Source organism: Aegilops tauschii, chromosome 3 (assembly GCF_002575655.3).
Source record: "Aegilops tauschii subsp. strangulata cultivar AL8/78 chromosome 3, Aet v6.0, whole genome shotgun sequence".
Lineage (NCBI taxonomy): Eukaryota > Viridiplantae > Streptophyta > Magnoliopsida > Poales > Poaceae > Aegilops > Aegilops tauschii.
Window position 1 is genome coordinate 30931427 of NC_053037.3, and position 17256 is coordinate 30948682.

The following is a 17256-nucleotide window of genomic DNA, read 5'->3' on the forward strand; positions in this document are numbered from 1 at the left end:
CTTACCTCATCGCATAAGCTGCTCGTTTCCTCATCTTCTTAAAGAAAAGAAGCCTAACATGACAAGGCTGTGTGCTTGTTAGTTTTTTTTCATCTACATAGCTTTGTGCCCTTATTCTCACCAAACCGCAGCGCATAGGCTCGTTCTTCTCACTCCCTCACAGCAGTTGGATCCTTTCGCTCTCTCACCGCATCACAACTGCGGCTTCCCCCTCCCCTCCATAGCATCGCTCGCCCCCTCCTATCCTCACCCCGCCATCTCTCCTCCACGTCACGGCGAAGCCCGTCCTCTCCTCTAACCGTAGTCTTCCCTTCCCTCTAACACATCGCCCGTCCACTCTCTCCCCGCCATGGCATCACTTGCGTCCTTCTCTCCCTGACAACCGCTTGCGTCGGGACTGAGCCCGCGCGCCCGCCGGTAAGGCATTCTGGGTTGCTGGACCCGATCAGGAGGTGTAGAAGGGATCAACACTCTTCGCTCGATCACAGGTCGCTAGTTGACTGTTGACTGCGACCACGCACTACTGACTAGGTTGTTGACTGTTGACTTTTACAAAAAGTTCAAAAATCATAAATTCAAAAAAGTGTTTGCAAATTCAAAAAAAGTTCATCGATTTTGGAAAAAGCTCATCAATTAAAAAAAAGTCCATGAATTTGAAAAAAAAGTTCATCAATTTTGAAAAAAACACGATTTTGAAAAAAGTTCATTAATTATTTTTTTAAAAATTATCAATTTGAAAAAAAGTACATCAATTCCGGAGTGAATGATATAGCGCTGAAAATAGACGACTCTCATATGGGAGTTCCTTACATTGAGAAACTGGCCTCATTTCATGCGGTCGGTAGGTTTTGTGCGCTTTTTCCTGTCATCCTTAAGATAGCTTCATGAGATGGCTTGCTCCTCCTGCCTGGAACAATATTTAACATGCATGTTATACCAAACATATCATCAAATTTGTATGTGAAAGGAGTTTTAAATGATTTATTTTTTATCACATGCATCTCATGTATTAATAATCTTATTATTGGTCAAAGGCAATATTAAAAAACTATTAGGCCCTATATATTTGATGGAGGGAGTGCCGTAAATGTACGATTCACCACGACATGTGTACGTATCTCCTGATTCTCATCAGCACCCGTGGAACAGCAATGCCTAAAAAAACATGGAAGAAAGGAGTTGTAAATGATTTAATTTTTATCACATGCATCTCATGTATTATTAATCTTATTATTGGTCAAAGGCAATATTAAAAAACTATTAGGCCCTATATATTTGGACGGAGGGAGTGCCGTAAATGTACGATTCACCACGACATGTGTCCGTATGTCCTGATTCTCATCAGCACCCGTGGAACAGCAATGCCTAAAAAAACGTGGAACAGCACAAACTAAAAGCCTAAAATACAGCAAATTCTATGCAAAAAAAATACAGCAAATTAAAAATGGAAAAATTCCGTCGCCGGGACTTGAACCCGTGTCTCTCGGGTGAGAGCCGAGTATCCTAACCACCTAGACTACGACGGAATGATGCTTCATAGGCAACAATTCACCTGACAACTAGAGAGTTCACTGTACTGTCAAGCATAGTTACAGCTGCTTTGTTGTGCTGGACTGTAAAATCGTGGTTCGATTTTGGGATCAATAATAATGCCATGTCAGGGTTCTCTCTATCTGTGTTAGTCCATTCGGCATACAAACATGTCAGTGTTCTATTGTCATATTCAACAATGTCAGGAGCATTGATCTTTTCTCTCCCTTTTCTTTCCAAGTCTCAAGGATAAATTTACACTTAGACTAGTCTATTCTGCTGAAATTTGAGATGGGCTCTAGGCCCGTATAGCAATTTCTGAAAAATCTCTAAGGGCCCATGTGGGTTATATGGCACTAGGTGTAGTGGGAAGTTTAGTCCCACCTCAGAAGTGGAAGAGGAGTTGGACCTCCTTATAAGGGTTTCTCTTCTACATGCTATTGGAGCTTGAGAAGAGGAGAGGCCCTCGCGCACTCCTCCTCCGCCGCCCGCCTCGGCACGACGCGACGCGGGTTGCGGGATTGAGCCGAGCTCACACCTACGCGCTTATTTTTGCCAATCACTAACGGAGAGTTCTCTGACAGCTGGGCCACGATCTGAGACGTCGGATCGTGGGCTGTCACGGACTCGGACGTGGGTCAAGCCCACGTCTCTCCACGCGGCTGCGCCTATATAAGTGTGCGGTGTCTCCTAACCCTAGCGGCCACGAACAGATCACATCTACTCCACGCGCACGCCCACCGTCGTTCCCTTGCTGCTGCTGCCGCCGGTGACTCCATCCCGCCCGCCGCGTACACGGTCGACGGGAGAGCAGGTCTCCGAAATCACGCCCTTCTGGTTCCTGTACGGGGTGAGGGGCGAATAGGTTTTTGGGCAGCGATTACGCGACTGCTCGCTTCCGATCGTCTACTTCCTCTACGACCGCGTCGCCTTCATCATCACCATGTCCACCGACGCCGAACGTGCCGCCGCCGAGAAAACTGAAGCCGACAAGAAGGCCGCCGAGGACGCCGCTGCTGCCACCAAAGCCGCGGTCTCTGCATGGCCTACTGGAGGGTATAACTCGTTTATCCCGCTTCTACTGTTTTCTGTTTTAGCCATGCTAGCGTTATACGTAGATCTTTCTGCAATTAGCGTAGTATGTGCTAGCTTGACTGAATATCAGTATGCGTTTATTTGTGTCAATGCCATGCTAGTGATTTACTCGTGGATTAATTTAATCGAGAAATTACCTATTTATTCAACATATTCCAGATCAGGTTACAGTACTACATCAGCTCCTTCCTTCCTTCAGAGTTCAGACCAAAGATCTTACAGGAAGGTGGATGATGAGCCGGTGCTACATTGCTAATGCCCTACTGCCGTACCCGGAGCACCTGGTTCATCATACTAAACCAAACTGACGGGCACCATCATAAGACAGATGTCAGTGTGTTCTGCAATGCAGTTCTCCCGGAAGGAGTTTTCATTCGCGGAAGAGACGTGCTCCCATTCGACGGCGCGCTCGATTGGAGCACATTCTTCGTTGGTGGTGCGGAGAGAGACGTGCTGAAGCTAAAAGTTGTGCACATGGAGCCCGTCAAGTATCACTTCTTACGTAATATACTGCAAATTGATTTTTCAAAATTCAAGTGTCACCCTTTTTTATCTTATATTTCGAGAAAAACTTTTGATCTATTCTGTGAAGCCCCGCCGACCTCCAGTTCCGATGTTGACAATCTCCGCACCTAAACTCGTTAACCTTCTAATTCGCCTAAGCCGGCTGCAGCGGTCCACATAGCTTTTAACATTACACCACCGAATTCCATTAATACTCCCTCCGTCCGGAAATACTTGTCGGAGAAATGAATGTATCTAGATGGATTTTAGTTCTAGATACATCCATTTTTATCCATTTTTTCGACAAGTATTTTCGGACGGAGGGAGTATGTTATTTGGGACGTGGCTTGATGGGATAAATTTTGATACAGCGCCACACATTTGTGTGGGAGTGTGTGCTTTATTATGGGCAATCTGGAATTGCATAAATGATTTGGTTTTTAACAGAACAACAAGTATTCATTTTTTGCAGGTTATATTTAGAGCCACTGCGTTGATCCGTATGTGGTCGCTACTCACTCCGACGGAGGCCAGGGAGCGTTTGGTTACTGCGTCTACCCGATGGGAGATGGTAGCTCGGGGTATTTTCAACCGGTTTGGATAACGGTCATGTAATAGGATAGGCATGTAGTGCTCTTATCTTTCTATGCCAGCCGGTTGTGGCTTTTCCTTTTTCTATGTTCAGCTCTGCTGGAGCCTTTTTACTTTTTTTGGTTCGAGACTTGGAGACCTATGTTGGATATTTTGCTTATTAATAATATTAGCCATATGCATCATTCAGATGTAGAGACTTGGAGACCTATGCTCGGGAACGCCTTGGCCGTGCAGTCATCGTCGTTGTCCTTGGACCGGCCGTGCTGGTCCCTCATGGCGCGCATCCTCTTGTACAGGCGCATGGCGGCCACGCAGTCGTCGTACGGGTGATGGTGGCCGCCGGTCTGTATGTCATAGCCCAGGCAGCTCCGCGTGAGGTACCGGAGCGAGTTGCTCATGAGCCTGGCGCTGGTCTTCATCAGCGGCGGGTACGCGGCCGTGTCCCGCCTGAGGTGCGCCGGGTAGTCCATGCCGAGCGCGTCGAGGTCGTGCTCCAGCCCGTGGCCGACGAGGAGCCGGGCGGCGCCGCGGGAGGAGTAATAGGACTGCTCGCCGTTGAGGAGGATGTCCTGGATCCGCCTCGTCGCCTGCTTCACCGTGGGCGCGTCGCGGAGGTGCTCGGGGCGGATGCCCGTGCTCTCGTACCGGTAGTGCGTCACCGGGATGAGAGGCTTCACGAAGCTCTCGTAGAGGATGGCCTCGTGCTCGTCGACGACGCAGACGCGCGCGCACACGTCAAGCGTGCCGTCGCTACCCCCGCCCACCATCTTGCACCCCAGCGCCACCGCGCCACCGCCGCCTCGAACGCCCATCCTCGACATAGTCCTTGTGAGGCTCTGGACGGAAGAGGGGATCGGAGCGCGGGAGAGCTTGCATGCGGCGCAGTGGGCGCGGAGGGCGGCGGAGGTGGGGAAGACGGCGAGGCAGAGCGGGCAGCCGTGGGCTTGGAAGGCGGTGGCGCAGGCTGGCTTGGATGGCAGGGAGGCGCCGAAGCCGAGGTGGTCGCGGAGGGCGTCGAGGGAGCGGCAGTGCTTGCCGCAGACGCCGCAGCGTGGCTCGTGGCGGGAGTGGTGCGACGTCCGCATGTGCTCCACCAGGTGCTCCATCCGGTTGAACTGCCGGTAGCACGCCGCGCACCTGTGACGGCTGCACGTACGTACGTACACACCCAAGAATCCCTCGATCGTCAGCAAGAAGAAAATGTATATATATGTTGTATAGTACGTGTGACCGTGCAATGTGACTGTGAGTACAGGAGAAAACAAAGCAGTGCAATCTGAAGATGGAGCAGTGGGCACCGTACCTGTGAGCATCTGAAGAGTTGTCCATGGTCGGGAAGTGAGTGAGTCTCCTAAGCAAGTGCAGAGACGCAGCAAACCGTAGTCGTTGTGCTTGGGTTGTTGGTTGGGCTGTAAGAAACGGACGGCTATTTATGTAGCTCCAAAACGGATGGCATTCGATTCCTGACAGCGTCGCCAACGGCTACGGGCCTAGCTAGCTAGTAACTTTCTCCACAGTACAGTATACATGAGCGACAAAAAACATGCTATCAACTTTCTTGTTCGCAGCATCACATTCACACACCATATTATCATGATGCAAAGGTGGCTGCAGCATATTCATGGTTCATGATACTAGCTTGCTAGCTACTATGCTCAGAGATAGTAGAAGAAAGAACATAGACACCAGAATATCCTCAACATACACCCACCGATTGCTTTTTGCAGAAAGAAAAAGAGATGATGAGATGCCCTGGTCAAAATGTCCGATTTGAAAAGGCAAGAACAGCCCACCCAATCCCGGCAGATCGATATATGCCGCGGACGGAAAGATTGGATTGGGATTCCGGCCGGAGGTCGACCGAGGTGCACACACGCCGGCAGGTAGGTAGCCGCTGCGGCGTCGGGCGGACGACGATCAACGTCGTCTTATATTGGCTCCGTCTTTTGGCGGCCGCAAAGAGCCGCGCACAACTTCGGGTGATGGGATCTGCGTGGATATCCTGGGAACATACCCTCTCCGGCTGAGCTTTTGCGATGTGAGATACCCTCATCTCATTCTCCTGCTCCTGGTTCTGGGCATCTGTTTTGCTGCCTCTGTGACTGAAAATCAATGTTGAATGGATTCCCAAAGGTTTCTGCTGAGCACAACAAACGGCATATTGGATGGATCTCACCAAAGCTAAGTTTGGCATATCATGACACGACAACAACAACAACAAAATTTAGCATTGGCCTATGCATACCAGTGTACGATGGAGAAACTAGCACATCTTCGGCACCCGATCCCTGAAATTATTATTGATCCCATAATCGAACCACAGTTTTATAGTCCAGCACAACAGCTAGTCACTGAGCTTTAGGTTATGCTAGGCAGTACAAAGAACCCCCTTATTAGTATGTGGATTGTTGCTTGTCAATCGTCATTCCGTTGTAGTCTAGGTGGTTAGGATACTCGGCTCTCACCCGAGAGACCCGGGTTCAAGTCCCGGCGACGGAATTTCTAGTTTTTAATTTGCTGTATGTTTGGCCACTAAAGATGAAAAGCAAATGGACATTTTATTTGTCAAATACACGGCCGAAATTAGAACAAACATCACGATGCTAATTTTTTTTTTTCCGACGCCCATTCAGCTATGAATGAAATAACAATATTGCGCTGCACCAACAAAAATATGATATCAAATTCAAAATTAAACAATCAAATTAAAGCAGAAGAAATTGGCAACTTATAGCTGCACGTGACATCTGGGTGGAGAGACACCAGCGCAACCACCCACTCCCATCTCCCATCCCTACTAGATAGGGAGTGCGCCTTGGCACACATTGCCTGGTCCTTCCCGTTGGTCCAGCGTGCCAAATACGATGCTTAATCGCTCAGTAAATCATCACATAGATCCTTGATTGCAAGTCATGTATTTGAATATAATTAAGCTTACCAAACACAAACTTGTGTAAGAAATCTGAATAGGGCTATCAGGCTAAGTTTATTGATATGTTATTTCACCACAGAACATAAAGAACCTGAATAGGGCTATTAGGCTAAGTTAATTGATACATCAATTGAACTCTTCCTCAAAATAATGTATGAAGTTAATAACATGTGCATCATCCAAGCTATCTATTTTCCAGATTGTTTAGGATATTTTGTTAGCAAAAAGTATGTGAATAATACAGAAAAGGGTATGATATATCAACGAAGAGCATATCAGCACATTGAGGAAGAAAAGAACGCTTCTCAGTTCATGTAGATCAGGTATGAGCCATGAACGTGGGGCACCACACATGTTTAAGATACAAAAATGAATGGAACAGTTAATTTCTTATTAACTTTCTACGGACGTAAGCTTGATCAAATTTTCAATGAGTCTAATATGTCATATAAATATGTACGATGATTTACATGCAGACAAAGGATGGCACCGAAGATTTTATCCAAATTTTGAAGTTTTGATACAACGGCATAAACTCAATGTAAGTAGCTTCAGCAAGGTTGTATGCTCGAGGTGAACACCTTTTAAGAGTTTATGGGTAAGAGAGACTACAGTTTTGGAGACCCGAAGAAGTTTAGACAACATAATCCTCAATCCGATTTCATTGTGGGTCACTGATGGGTTCATAATAGTAGTTTCAGGAGAAAGCTACAACAGAAAATAAAGATATTGGTAAAAAAAAAGCTCAAAGGTTTGGGCAAAGATACGATAATACAAATACATGATCTGTACACTTCAGAACCATATAGCAAATGGACATGTTTCAGAAAAATGACCAAGGTTCCCTAATCCTGGTAACATGAGTTGCTATTGTCTTGTCAGGGACTAATGGCTGTATACAACTTCCACAAGAAGAATCCCATATGTGACAACCTACCTTTGGTGACAATGCTATAAACTATCTAATGAGCCAAAATGAAGCTTTGAACAATATGTATAACATTTTTTCCTACTACAATGTGATGTAGCTTTGAAACTGTAGATACCCTCCATCTAAGGCTTCCCCAACAATAAAGCAATACTTTATACCTATAAATCCATGAATGGAGAAACAATAGGCCAACGGACACATCTTCGACCAGCCAAGGTAAAGCACGCACAATTGTAGGCAACAACACAGAGGTCTGCAAATCAGTAGCGGCCGGGAAGCATAAAAACAGACAAAGGAAGAGCAAAGGTGGAAACCGACCAGAAGCAGGAAAAGAGAGTAAATAGCATAAAACTATTAGTTTACATGTTATGGTTCCAAAAAACTACCAGATTTTAATTTTTCTCAAAAAACTACCAAACGTGTGGTCGGCTGTTTCAAAAAAACCAAATCACCGAGTGTTTAAATTGTAAACCGATTTTTGACAGTTGTGGCCCACCTGTCAGGTCCATGTGGCATAAAAATTAACACCGTTAGGTTGACCGTTAGATTGACCATTCACAGGTTATGACGGGTCCAAGTATTTATAAAAAGCAATTGAGTCCCTGTAATTTTCAAAAGAAAAGCGATCGGGTCCCTGTATTTTTTCAGAAAAAAGCGATCGGGTCCTTGTGAAGAAAAGAAAAAAGCAATCAGATCCTGGGCCAATCCCGCACGGCCTCTCTCTGGCAACCGGCCGCCGTCCACTCCCCTCCATCCCCTCCCCTGCCGGTGACTGGAGGAGGCCGAGCTCCAGGACATGGGGTGCGCGGCTGGCGGCTTGCCATGGCGCGGCCAGCAGCGGGGCCTCGGGCGGCTCCCCATGGCGCGGCCTCAGGCGGCTCGCGGCCAGCAGCGGGGCCGTAGGTGGCTTCCCATGGCGCGGCCTCAGGCGGCTCGTGTCCAGCAGCACGCGGCGGCTCCGCATGTCGCGGCCAGCAGCACGCGGCGGCTCCCCATGGTGCGGCCAGCAACACGCTGCGGCGGCGAGCGACAACAGGTGGCGGCGGATAGGGTTAGTCTGCGGGGGGAGGGGGAAGGCGGGAAGCTCGCCGGCAGCGGCGCTCCGGCGACCGGCCCAGGGGGCGAGCGTACGCGTCGAGCACCCTCCATGGCTGCGTCGGGGGCAAGCCACGGGAGGAAGAAAGAGAGATAGAAGAAGAAGACGGGGTGAGTAAGAGAGATAACGGAGTTGACATTTTATGCCATGTCAGCTCCGACGAGTGGGCCATCCTTGTCATAATCAGGATCAATTTAAAAGCATTCGGTGATTTGGGTTTTTTGAAACAGCCGACCACGCGTTTGGTAGGTTTTTGAGAAAAATTAAAATCTGGTAGTTTTTTGGAACCATAACCTGTAAATTAGTAGCTTTATGCTATTTACTCAGGAAAAGAAAAACATAAAGTGTTAAAACAAAACATAGAGCAGTAATGCAACCCAAAAGGCAGCAAGAAGCTTTAAAACGAAACATAGAGCAACATGAGCACAAATCATAGAAAAATTGGGTCATCTCAAGATTAAGAACCAGCTGTGCTTTCTCAGTTCAGATCAAAAAGAAAGAACCACTATTATAGATTAGTTATTTCTAATTAGGGAAAACACCAAACCACCTGCTGACGCAATGCCGTCCCTGCCTCCTGTCAATGCCACTTCGTCATCACTGAAGGCCGCTGACGTCGGGCCATCTCTGACTCCTGCCGGCTCCCCTCGGCCACTGTCGCATCTAGGGGGTCCTCGTTCTGCGCTCGGCGATGAGGTGCTGGTGAGCTCCTATGGAGATGATGATGTAGGTTGGGAAAGAGTGCAGTCACGGTGTAGTCTGCGACGCCCGACATTTACACCTTCAACATTCAAACATCGTTGAAGACCTCCTGCTTGGCTCGGAGGTCGCTGCTTTCGCTGCCTAGCCAAAGGGCACCGGCCTGTGGACTGTCGCGATCCCATTAAGTGCAATAGCTGCTTCCGCTCTGGTCATCATGCTCGTGATTGCCACAAATTCTGTTCTCCCACAACAACGACTACACAAGTCAATCAAGCTCCCCTCCAGCAAGATCAGCCCGCGCCACGACATCTGGGTGACAGATGCGTCACAAGCTCGGGGTTGCAGTCTCTTCTTGCATCATTTCACGTATGAACCAAATTCTCATCGAATTTGATTTTTCCATTCAAGGGGGTCGTACAAGGTCGGCAGTACCCCCTGTGAATACTCCGCTACTATGAAAAGTTCTTAATGTTAGTTGAGTCCCTGGCTTCCTAATTGATTGACCCGCAATAATACCTACGGCTTCTCCCAATTCGACCAAATCACAATGAGTAGGACTCTGGCCATAGCATAATTTACAGATCCAAAAAGTGCTTCGGCAAGTAAAGGGCCCATATTAACTATCATGAGATCTTTTCTTGTAAGCGGTATATCCTTTCTTCCTTAATTCATTATTCCATGAAAATGGATTATTCCATGAATTCCTCAAAGCGAGGCTCATCAAAATGAAAAATCTAAGACTACTAAAAATAATAATATGAGGCTTCTCATAATTTGATTGATTTATTTCTCTCTTTTCTACACGTGGAGGAAGAGGGCACTAGTTTCGAAGAAAATAAAAACAGGTTTACTCCACCCCTTTTTACTTCATTTTATCCTTACCAACTGGATCTTATTGCACCTGGTAACAAACATTTATAAACTATTTCTCGAAGTACGTGTCCGGATAGCCCATAATGTCGATAGTTAGCTCTAGGTCTTCCGGTCAAAAAACAACATCGATGAAGGCATGTAGGTGCACTATTATGCGGTAGGGATTACTTATATGCTTTCAACAGCTATCCTCTCCGCACTTGGCTACCCAGCGTTTACCGTATGCACAATAATTGGTACACCAGAGGTGGGTCCTTCCCGGTCCTCTTGTACTAGAGAAAGGTCCTCTCAGTGCTCTAACGCCCACAACTGATCGCGTCGGGGAGGCGACTCGTCCCTTGTTTGATGAGGTGGCATCAATCAAGCTTTGGATGAAGCGTGCGACTGCTTGTTTGGAGCGTGCAGAGGCAGTGCCGCAGACCTCAAACACATCGTCTCTAGCCGAGCTCGATGTTAGCTTCGTGGATGAGCCGGGTACGAAGCTCTATGGCTGTTTTCTCCTCGTGCTCTGCATGCGACGCCGTTTGTTTGTGGGAGTGTGGGCATCACCGGGGTCGTGGCTCCAGTTCTGCAGATAATGCCTGAGCTGCAGGAGCTTTGTGGGGAACCATCTATGGCTATCGATGAAGCTGGGCTCATTGGAGTCCTTGGCCGTGGCCATGATGTCCTCGCCACCACCGTCAGAGTCCAGCCGGTCGCTCGTCTTTGTGGATAGTGGAGACTTAGTTGGTCCTGTCACTCTCTAATCTATGGCCATTGGGCATGTGGCATCATTGAGTGGCATCCTAACTCTGAGGCTCTGTCATGTGAGAAACTAGAGACGCCTGAGTCCATCATGTCGGTGGTACCTGTGCTCGATGATATTGAGGTGGTCAGTTGATGACCCACAAGTATAGGGGATCAATTGTAGCTCTTTTCGATAAGTAAGAGTGTCGAACCCAACGAGGAGCAGAAGAAAATGACAAGTAGTTTTCAGTAAGGTAATGTCTGCAAGTGCTGAAATTCTAAGTAACGAGTAGTTTGAAAGCAAGATAATTTGTAACGAGCAAGTAACGATAGCAGCAATAAGTATGAAGCAAGGTAGCCCAATCCTTTTGAGGCAAATGACAGGCCAAAACGGTTTCTTATGATAAGGAAAGCGTTCTTGAGGGTACACGGGAATTTCATCTAGTCACTTTCATCATGTTGGTTTGATTTGTGTTCGCTACTTTGATAATTTGATATGTGGGTGGACCGGTGCTTAGGTGTTGTTCTTACTTGAAAAAACCTCCTACTTATGATTAACCCTCCTGCAAGCATCCACAACTACGAGAAAAGTATTAAGAATAAATTCTAACCATAGCATTAAACTCTAGGATCCAATCGGCCCCTTACGGAATAACGCATAAACTGGGGTTTAAGTTTCTGTCACTCTCGCAACCCACCATCTAATTGCTACTCCACAATACATTCCCTTAGGCCCAAAATATGGTGAAGTGTCATGTAGTCGACGTTCACATGACATCACTAAGGGAATCACAACATACATACTATCAAAATATCGAACACATATCAAATTCACATGATTACTTGCAACATGATCGTGACCTCAAGAACGAAAGTAACTACTCACAAATGATAAATATGTTCATGATCAGAGCAGTATTAAATAGCATAATGGATCTCAACATATATATAATCTTCCACCAAATAAACCATATAGTAATCAACTACAAGATGTAATCAACACTACTAGTCACCCACAAGCACCAATCTATAGTTCCGGTAACAAGATTGAATACAAGAGATGAACTAGGATTTGAGATGAGATGGTGCTGTTGAAGATGTTGATGGATATTACCCTCCCCAAGATGGGAGAGTTGTTGGTGATGATGATGACGATGATTTCCCCCTCCGGGAGGGAAGTTCCCCCGGCGGAATCGCTCCGCCGGAGGGCAAAAGTGCTCCTGCCCAAGTTCCGCCTCAAGACGGCGGCGCTCCGTCCCGAAAGCCTTCCTCTTATTTTTTTCTAGGTCAAAATGACTTATATACCAGAAGATGGCACCGGAGGTGGGCCGAGGAGGGTACAACCCACCAGGGCGCGCCTGGGCTCCCTGGCGTGCACAGGTGGGTTGTGCCCACCTGGTGGGCCCCCTTTGGTAGTTATTTGCTCCAATAATTCTTAAATATTCCATAAAAAATCTCCGCGAAGTTTCAGCTTGTTTGGAGTTGTGCAGAATAGGTAGCCTGACGTAGCTTTTTTAGGTCCAGATTTCCAGCTGCCGGAATTCTCCCTCTTGATGTGTAGCTTGTAAATTATGAGAGAAAAGGTATTATAATTACCCCAAAAAGCATTACTGTGGATAAAAACATCATAAATAACAGTAAGAAAATATGATGCAAATGGACGTATCATCAGTATGTTGGCGCCTCAACTACAGTGTTCGCCTCTGCCATGTGGGAAGTTGGAGGCGCCTGAGTCCATTGTGTCGGTCGTACCCGTGGCTAATGATGTTCTTACGGTGATGTCTGTGAGGGACAAGGTGGCATTTGTGGGTGCTGAGGTAGTTACTTTAGCACCTCATTCTGAGGCGCTGAACTCCAACTGGCTACCCATCTTTGACCGTGAAGGTATGCTGGCACGTATTGACGAGGCGGTCTTCAAGAAAAAGCTTTGCGGCTTGCTCGTCTCCTTGGAGGCAGCTAGCCCTGGGTCTGGCAAGGCGATTGCTTGCCTCCAAGCGGAGGAGTCTTCTACGGGCAAAATCAAGAAGGTGAAGAAGGCTCTCAAAAGTATTGGGCTATTGGCAAGAAGAGTGGCGCCCTTGGTAAGGCGTCCGCGGCTGCTTAATGGATGATGCTCAGTCTCTTCGACCACCATCTTCGATTGGTTCGTCTTCATGGATTTGGTGGTGTTCGTTTTCTTTAACCTTGGTTTTGTTGGGTTTTTTTTGTGATGTAGAGGTATGAGGGATTGTGGTTCTTGCGTGTTATGTATGTTTGTCGGGTTAACCGTGGAGTCATGGAGTTTCTTTCGTAACGAGTAATCCGCACGTGGTCCATATGTATCGGTTTTCGCTCGGTTTTTCATTAATTAACTGGGCAATTCTCTTCTTAATTAATCGATGAAGCAAATCTTTTGCCTCCGTTACGAAAAAAGACACTAGGGCAGCGATGTTGGGAGGCTGAGCGATAGCGAGAGGCGGTGGCTGCGCGAGGGAGAAAAGTGAAGGGAGAGGGGGGGGGGGGGGTCGCTGCGCCTCTACGTTTCCTTCACCCTCCACTACTGTCCTTTGCCAGTACAATCCAGCTGCAACAAATTTTTCATGTGAATGCACAAGAAAACCAGGTTTACTGGACCCCATGATTAAACGAGCCCACCAGTCATCTAGCACAAACACATCAGCTGAAGTAGGCGAGGAAGCAACGGCTGACGGTCCGCCGGCAGCCAAAAATGGACGCTACATAAGAGCATCTACAGCCGGGCAGCCCAAACCCGCCTCAAACACCCGGGCGGACTGTGGGTCACGAAATTTTAACTCAGACGTGCGCCTCAAATGGGCCTCAAACGCCCAAGCTGACCGGCACCCCTCATATCCAACCCAAATATGGGGCAGATATGGGGGCGCTCTAGCGCGCCCAGGTGCATCCACCACGTCGTACCCAGCTCATGCTGGTCCACCCGACCCCACATATATTTGTTGGGGAACGTAGTAATTTCAAAAATTTCCTACGCACACACAGGATCATGGTGATGCATAGCAACGAGAGGGAGAGTGTTGTCCACGTACCCTCGTAGACCGAAAGCGGAAGCGTTAGCACAACGTGGTTGATGTAGTCGTACGTCTTCACGATCCGACCGATCAAGTACCGAACGCACGGCACCTCCGAGTTCAGCACACGTTCAGTTCGATGACGTCCCTCGAACTCCGATCCAGCCGAGCTTTGAGGGAGAGTTTCGTCAGCATGACGGCATGGTGACGATGATGATGTTCTACCGACGCAGGGCTTCGCCTAAGCACTGCTACGATATTATCAAGGTGGATTATGGTGGAGGGGGGCACCGCACACGGCTAAGAGATCAATGATCAATTGTTGAGTCTCCAAGGGGTGCCCCCCTCCCCGTATATAAAGGAGTGGAGGAGGGGGAGGGCCGGGCCTCTCTATGGCGCGCCCTAGGAGGAGTCCTACTCCCACCGGGAGTAGGATTCCCCCCTTCCAAGTAGTAGGAGTAGGAGTCAAGGAAAGGGGAGAGAGAAGAGAAGGAAGGAGGGGGCGCAGCCCCTCCCCCTAGTCCAATTCGGACTAGGCCTTGGGGGGGGGGGGGGGGGGCGGCGGGGGCGCCCAGCCTCTCCTCTCTCTTTCCCCTAAAGCCCAATAAGGCCCATATACTCCCCGGCGAATTCCCGTAACTCTCCGGTACTCCAAAAAATACCCGAATCACTCGGAACCTTTCCGATGTCCGAATATAGTCGTCCAATATATCGATCTTTACGTCTCGACCATTTCGAGACTCCTCGTCATGTCCCCGATCTCATCCGGGACTCCGAACTACCTCCGGTACATCAAAACACATAAACTCATAATATAACCGTCATCGAACTTTAAGCGTGCGGACCCTACGGGTTCGAGAACAACGTAGACATGACCGAGACACGTCTCCGGTCAATAAGCAATAGCGGAACCTGGATGCTCATATTGGCTCCCACATATTCTACGAAGATCTTTATCAGTCAAACCGCATAACAACATACGTTGTTCCCTTTGTCATCGGTATGTTACTTGCCCGAGATTCGATCATCGGTATCTCAATACCTAGTTCAATCTCGTTACCGGCAAGTCTCTTTACTCATTCCGTAATACATCATCCCGCAACTAACTCATTAGTTACAATGCTTGCAAGGCTTATAGTGATGTGCATTACTGAGTGGGCCCAGAGATACCTCTCCGACAATCGGAGTGACAAATCCTAATCTCGAAATACGCCAACCCAACAAGTACCTTTGGAGACACCTGTAGAGCACCTTTATAATCACCCAGTTACGTTGTGATGTTTGGTAGCACACAAAGTGTTCCTCCGGTAAACGGGAGTTGCATAATCTCATAGTCATAGGAACATGTAAAGTCATGAAGAAAGCAATAGCAACATACTAAACGATCAAGTGCTAAGCTAACGGAATGGGTCAAGTCAATCACATCATTCTCCTAATGATGTGATCCCGTTAATCAAATGACAACTCATGTCTATGGCTAGGAAACTCAACCATCTTTGATTAACGAGCTAGTCAAGTAGAGTCATACTAGTGACACTATGCTTGTCTATGTATTCACACATGTATCAAGTTTCCGGTTAATACAATTCTAGCATGAATAATAAACATTTATCATGAAATAAGGAAATAAACAATAACTTTATTATTGCCTCTAGGGCATATTTCCTTCAATATTCCTTCCCATCCGCTCGCCGGATCAAACCCTAGCCACTTCACTCCACTCCCCTCCTCTCTCTCCTCCGGCACCAAAGCTCACCTCCGGCGATCTCTGGTCGTCTCCGGCATGGCGGGCAGCGGATTTGGCTCCGACTAGTCTGGATTTGTCGACTGGGGTGTCATCCCGTGCGGGTTGGAGGAGGTAATGACCGTCCGCATTGCACTCCACCGCTCCCCGGAGGATAGCGCCCGACCGGAGGCAGGATCGGTCTGGCGCGACTCCATGGTGTCGGCTCAACGGGCGCTTGGATCCTCTGGGGCTGGATCATCGCGGTCCCGACTGTTGGGGATCGTTGCAGAAAATTAAAATTTTCTACGCATCACCAAGATCCATCTATGGAGTTTACTAGCAACGAGAGGGAAGGAGTGCATCTACATACCCTTGTAGATCGCGAGCGGAAGCGTTCAAGTGAACGGGGTTGATGGAGTCGTACTCGTCGTGATCCAAATCACCGATGACCGAGCGCCGAACGGACGGCACCTCCGCGTTCAACACGCGTACGGAGCAGCGACGTCTCCTCCTTCTTGATCCAGCAAGGGGGAAGGAGAGGTTGATGGAGATCCAGTAGCACGACGGCGTGGTGGTGGAAGTAGCGGGGATCCCAGCAGGGCTTCGCCAAGCGCAAGCGGGAGGGAGAGGTGTCACGGGAGGGAGAGGGAGGCGCCAGGGGCTAGGGTACTGCTGCCCTCCCTCCCCCCACTATATATAGGGGTCCTGGCGGGGGGGGGGGGGGGGCGGCCCCCCTGGAGATCCCATCTGAGGGGGGGCGGCGGCCAAGGGGGTGGCTTGCCCCCCAAGCCAAGTGGGGCGCCCCCCACCTCCAGGGTTTCCAACCCTAGGCGCAGGGGAGGCCCATGGGGGGGCGCACCAGCCCACCAGGGGCTGGTTCCCCTCCCACTTCAGCCCATGGGGCCCTCCGGGATAGGTGGCCCCACCCGGTGGACCCCCGGGACCCTTCCGATGGTCCCGGTACAATACCGATAACCCCCGAAACTTTCCCGGTGGCTGAAACTGGACTTCCTATATATAATTCTTCACCTCCGGACCATTCCGAAACTCCTCGTGACGTCCGGGATCTCATCCGGGACTCCGAACAACTTTTGGGTTTTCGCATACTAATATCTCTACAACCCTAGCGTCACCGAACCTTAAGTGTGTAGACCCTACGGGTTCGGGAGACATGCAGACATGACCGAGACGACTCTCCGGTCAATAACCAACAGCGGGATCTGGATACCCATGTTGGCTTCCACATGTTCCACGATGATCTCATCGGATGAACCACGATGTCGAGGATTCAATCAATCCCGTATACAATTCCCTTTGTCAATCGGTATGTTACTTGCCCGAGATTCGATCGTCGGTATCCCAATACCTTGTTCAATCTCGTTACCGGCAAGTCTCTTTACTCGTACCGCAATGCATGATCCCGTGGCTAACTCCTTAGTCACATTGAGCTCATTATGATGATGCATTACCGAGTGGGCCCAGAGATACCTCTCCGTCACACGGAGTGACAAATCCCAGTCT

The 17256-nt window shown here is 48.6% G+C and overlaps 1 protein-coding gene and 2 non-coding genes across 3 annotated transcripts; 1 reads left to right on the forward strand and 2 right to left on the reverse strand.

Moving 5' to 3' along the window:
* Positions 1-1453: 1453 nt before the first annotated feature.
* TRNAE-CUC (transfer RNA glutamic acid (anticodon CUC)) lies at positions 1454-1526 on the reverse strand. The gene has a single exon. It is a non-coding gene; the product is annotated as a tRNA-Glu (tRNA).
* A 2310-nt stretch (positions 1527-3836) lies between these two features.
* On the reverse strand, positions 3837-5220 carry LOC109739652 (RNA exonuclease 4-like). The gene is made up of 2 exons (XM_020298728.4): positions 5027-5220; positions 3837-4869 (listed from the first exon to the last, which is right to left on the reverse strand). Exons 1-2 carry the CDS (start codon positions 5050-5052, stop codon positions 3903-3905), a joined length of 993 nt encoding a protein of 330 aa, XP_020154317.1. The 5' UTR covers positions 5053-5220; the 3' UTR covers positions 3837-3902.
* A 929-nt stretch (positions 5221-6149) lies between these two features.
* Positions 6150-6222, forward strand: TRNAE-CUC (transfer RNA glutamic acid (anticodon CUC)). The gene has a single exon. It is a non-coding gene; the product is annotated as a tRNA-Glu (tRNA).
* The last annotated feature ends 11034 nt before the right edge of the window (positions 6223-17256 follow it).

Coding starts and splice junctions, on each gene's coding strand:
- LOC109739652 (XM_020298728.4), bottom strand. CDS start 5,052: ATGGACAACTCTTCAGATGCTCACAG. Junction 4,870..5,026: donor AACTCTTCAGATGCTCACAG/GTACGGTGCCCA, acceptor ACGTACGTGCAG/CCGTCACAGGTGCGCGGCGT.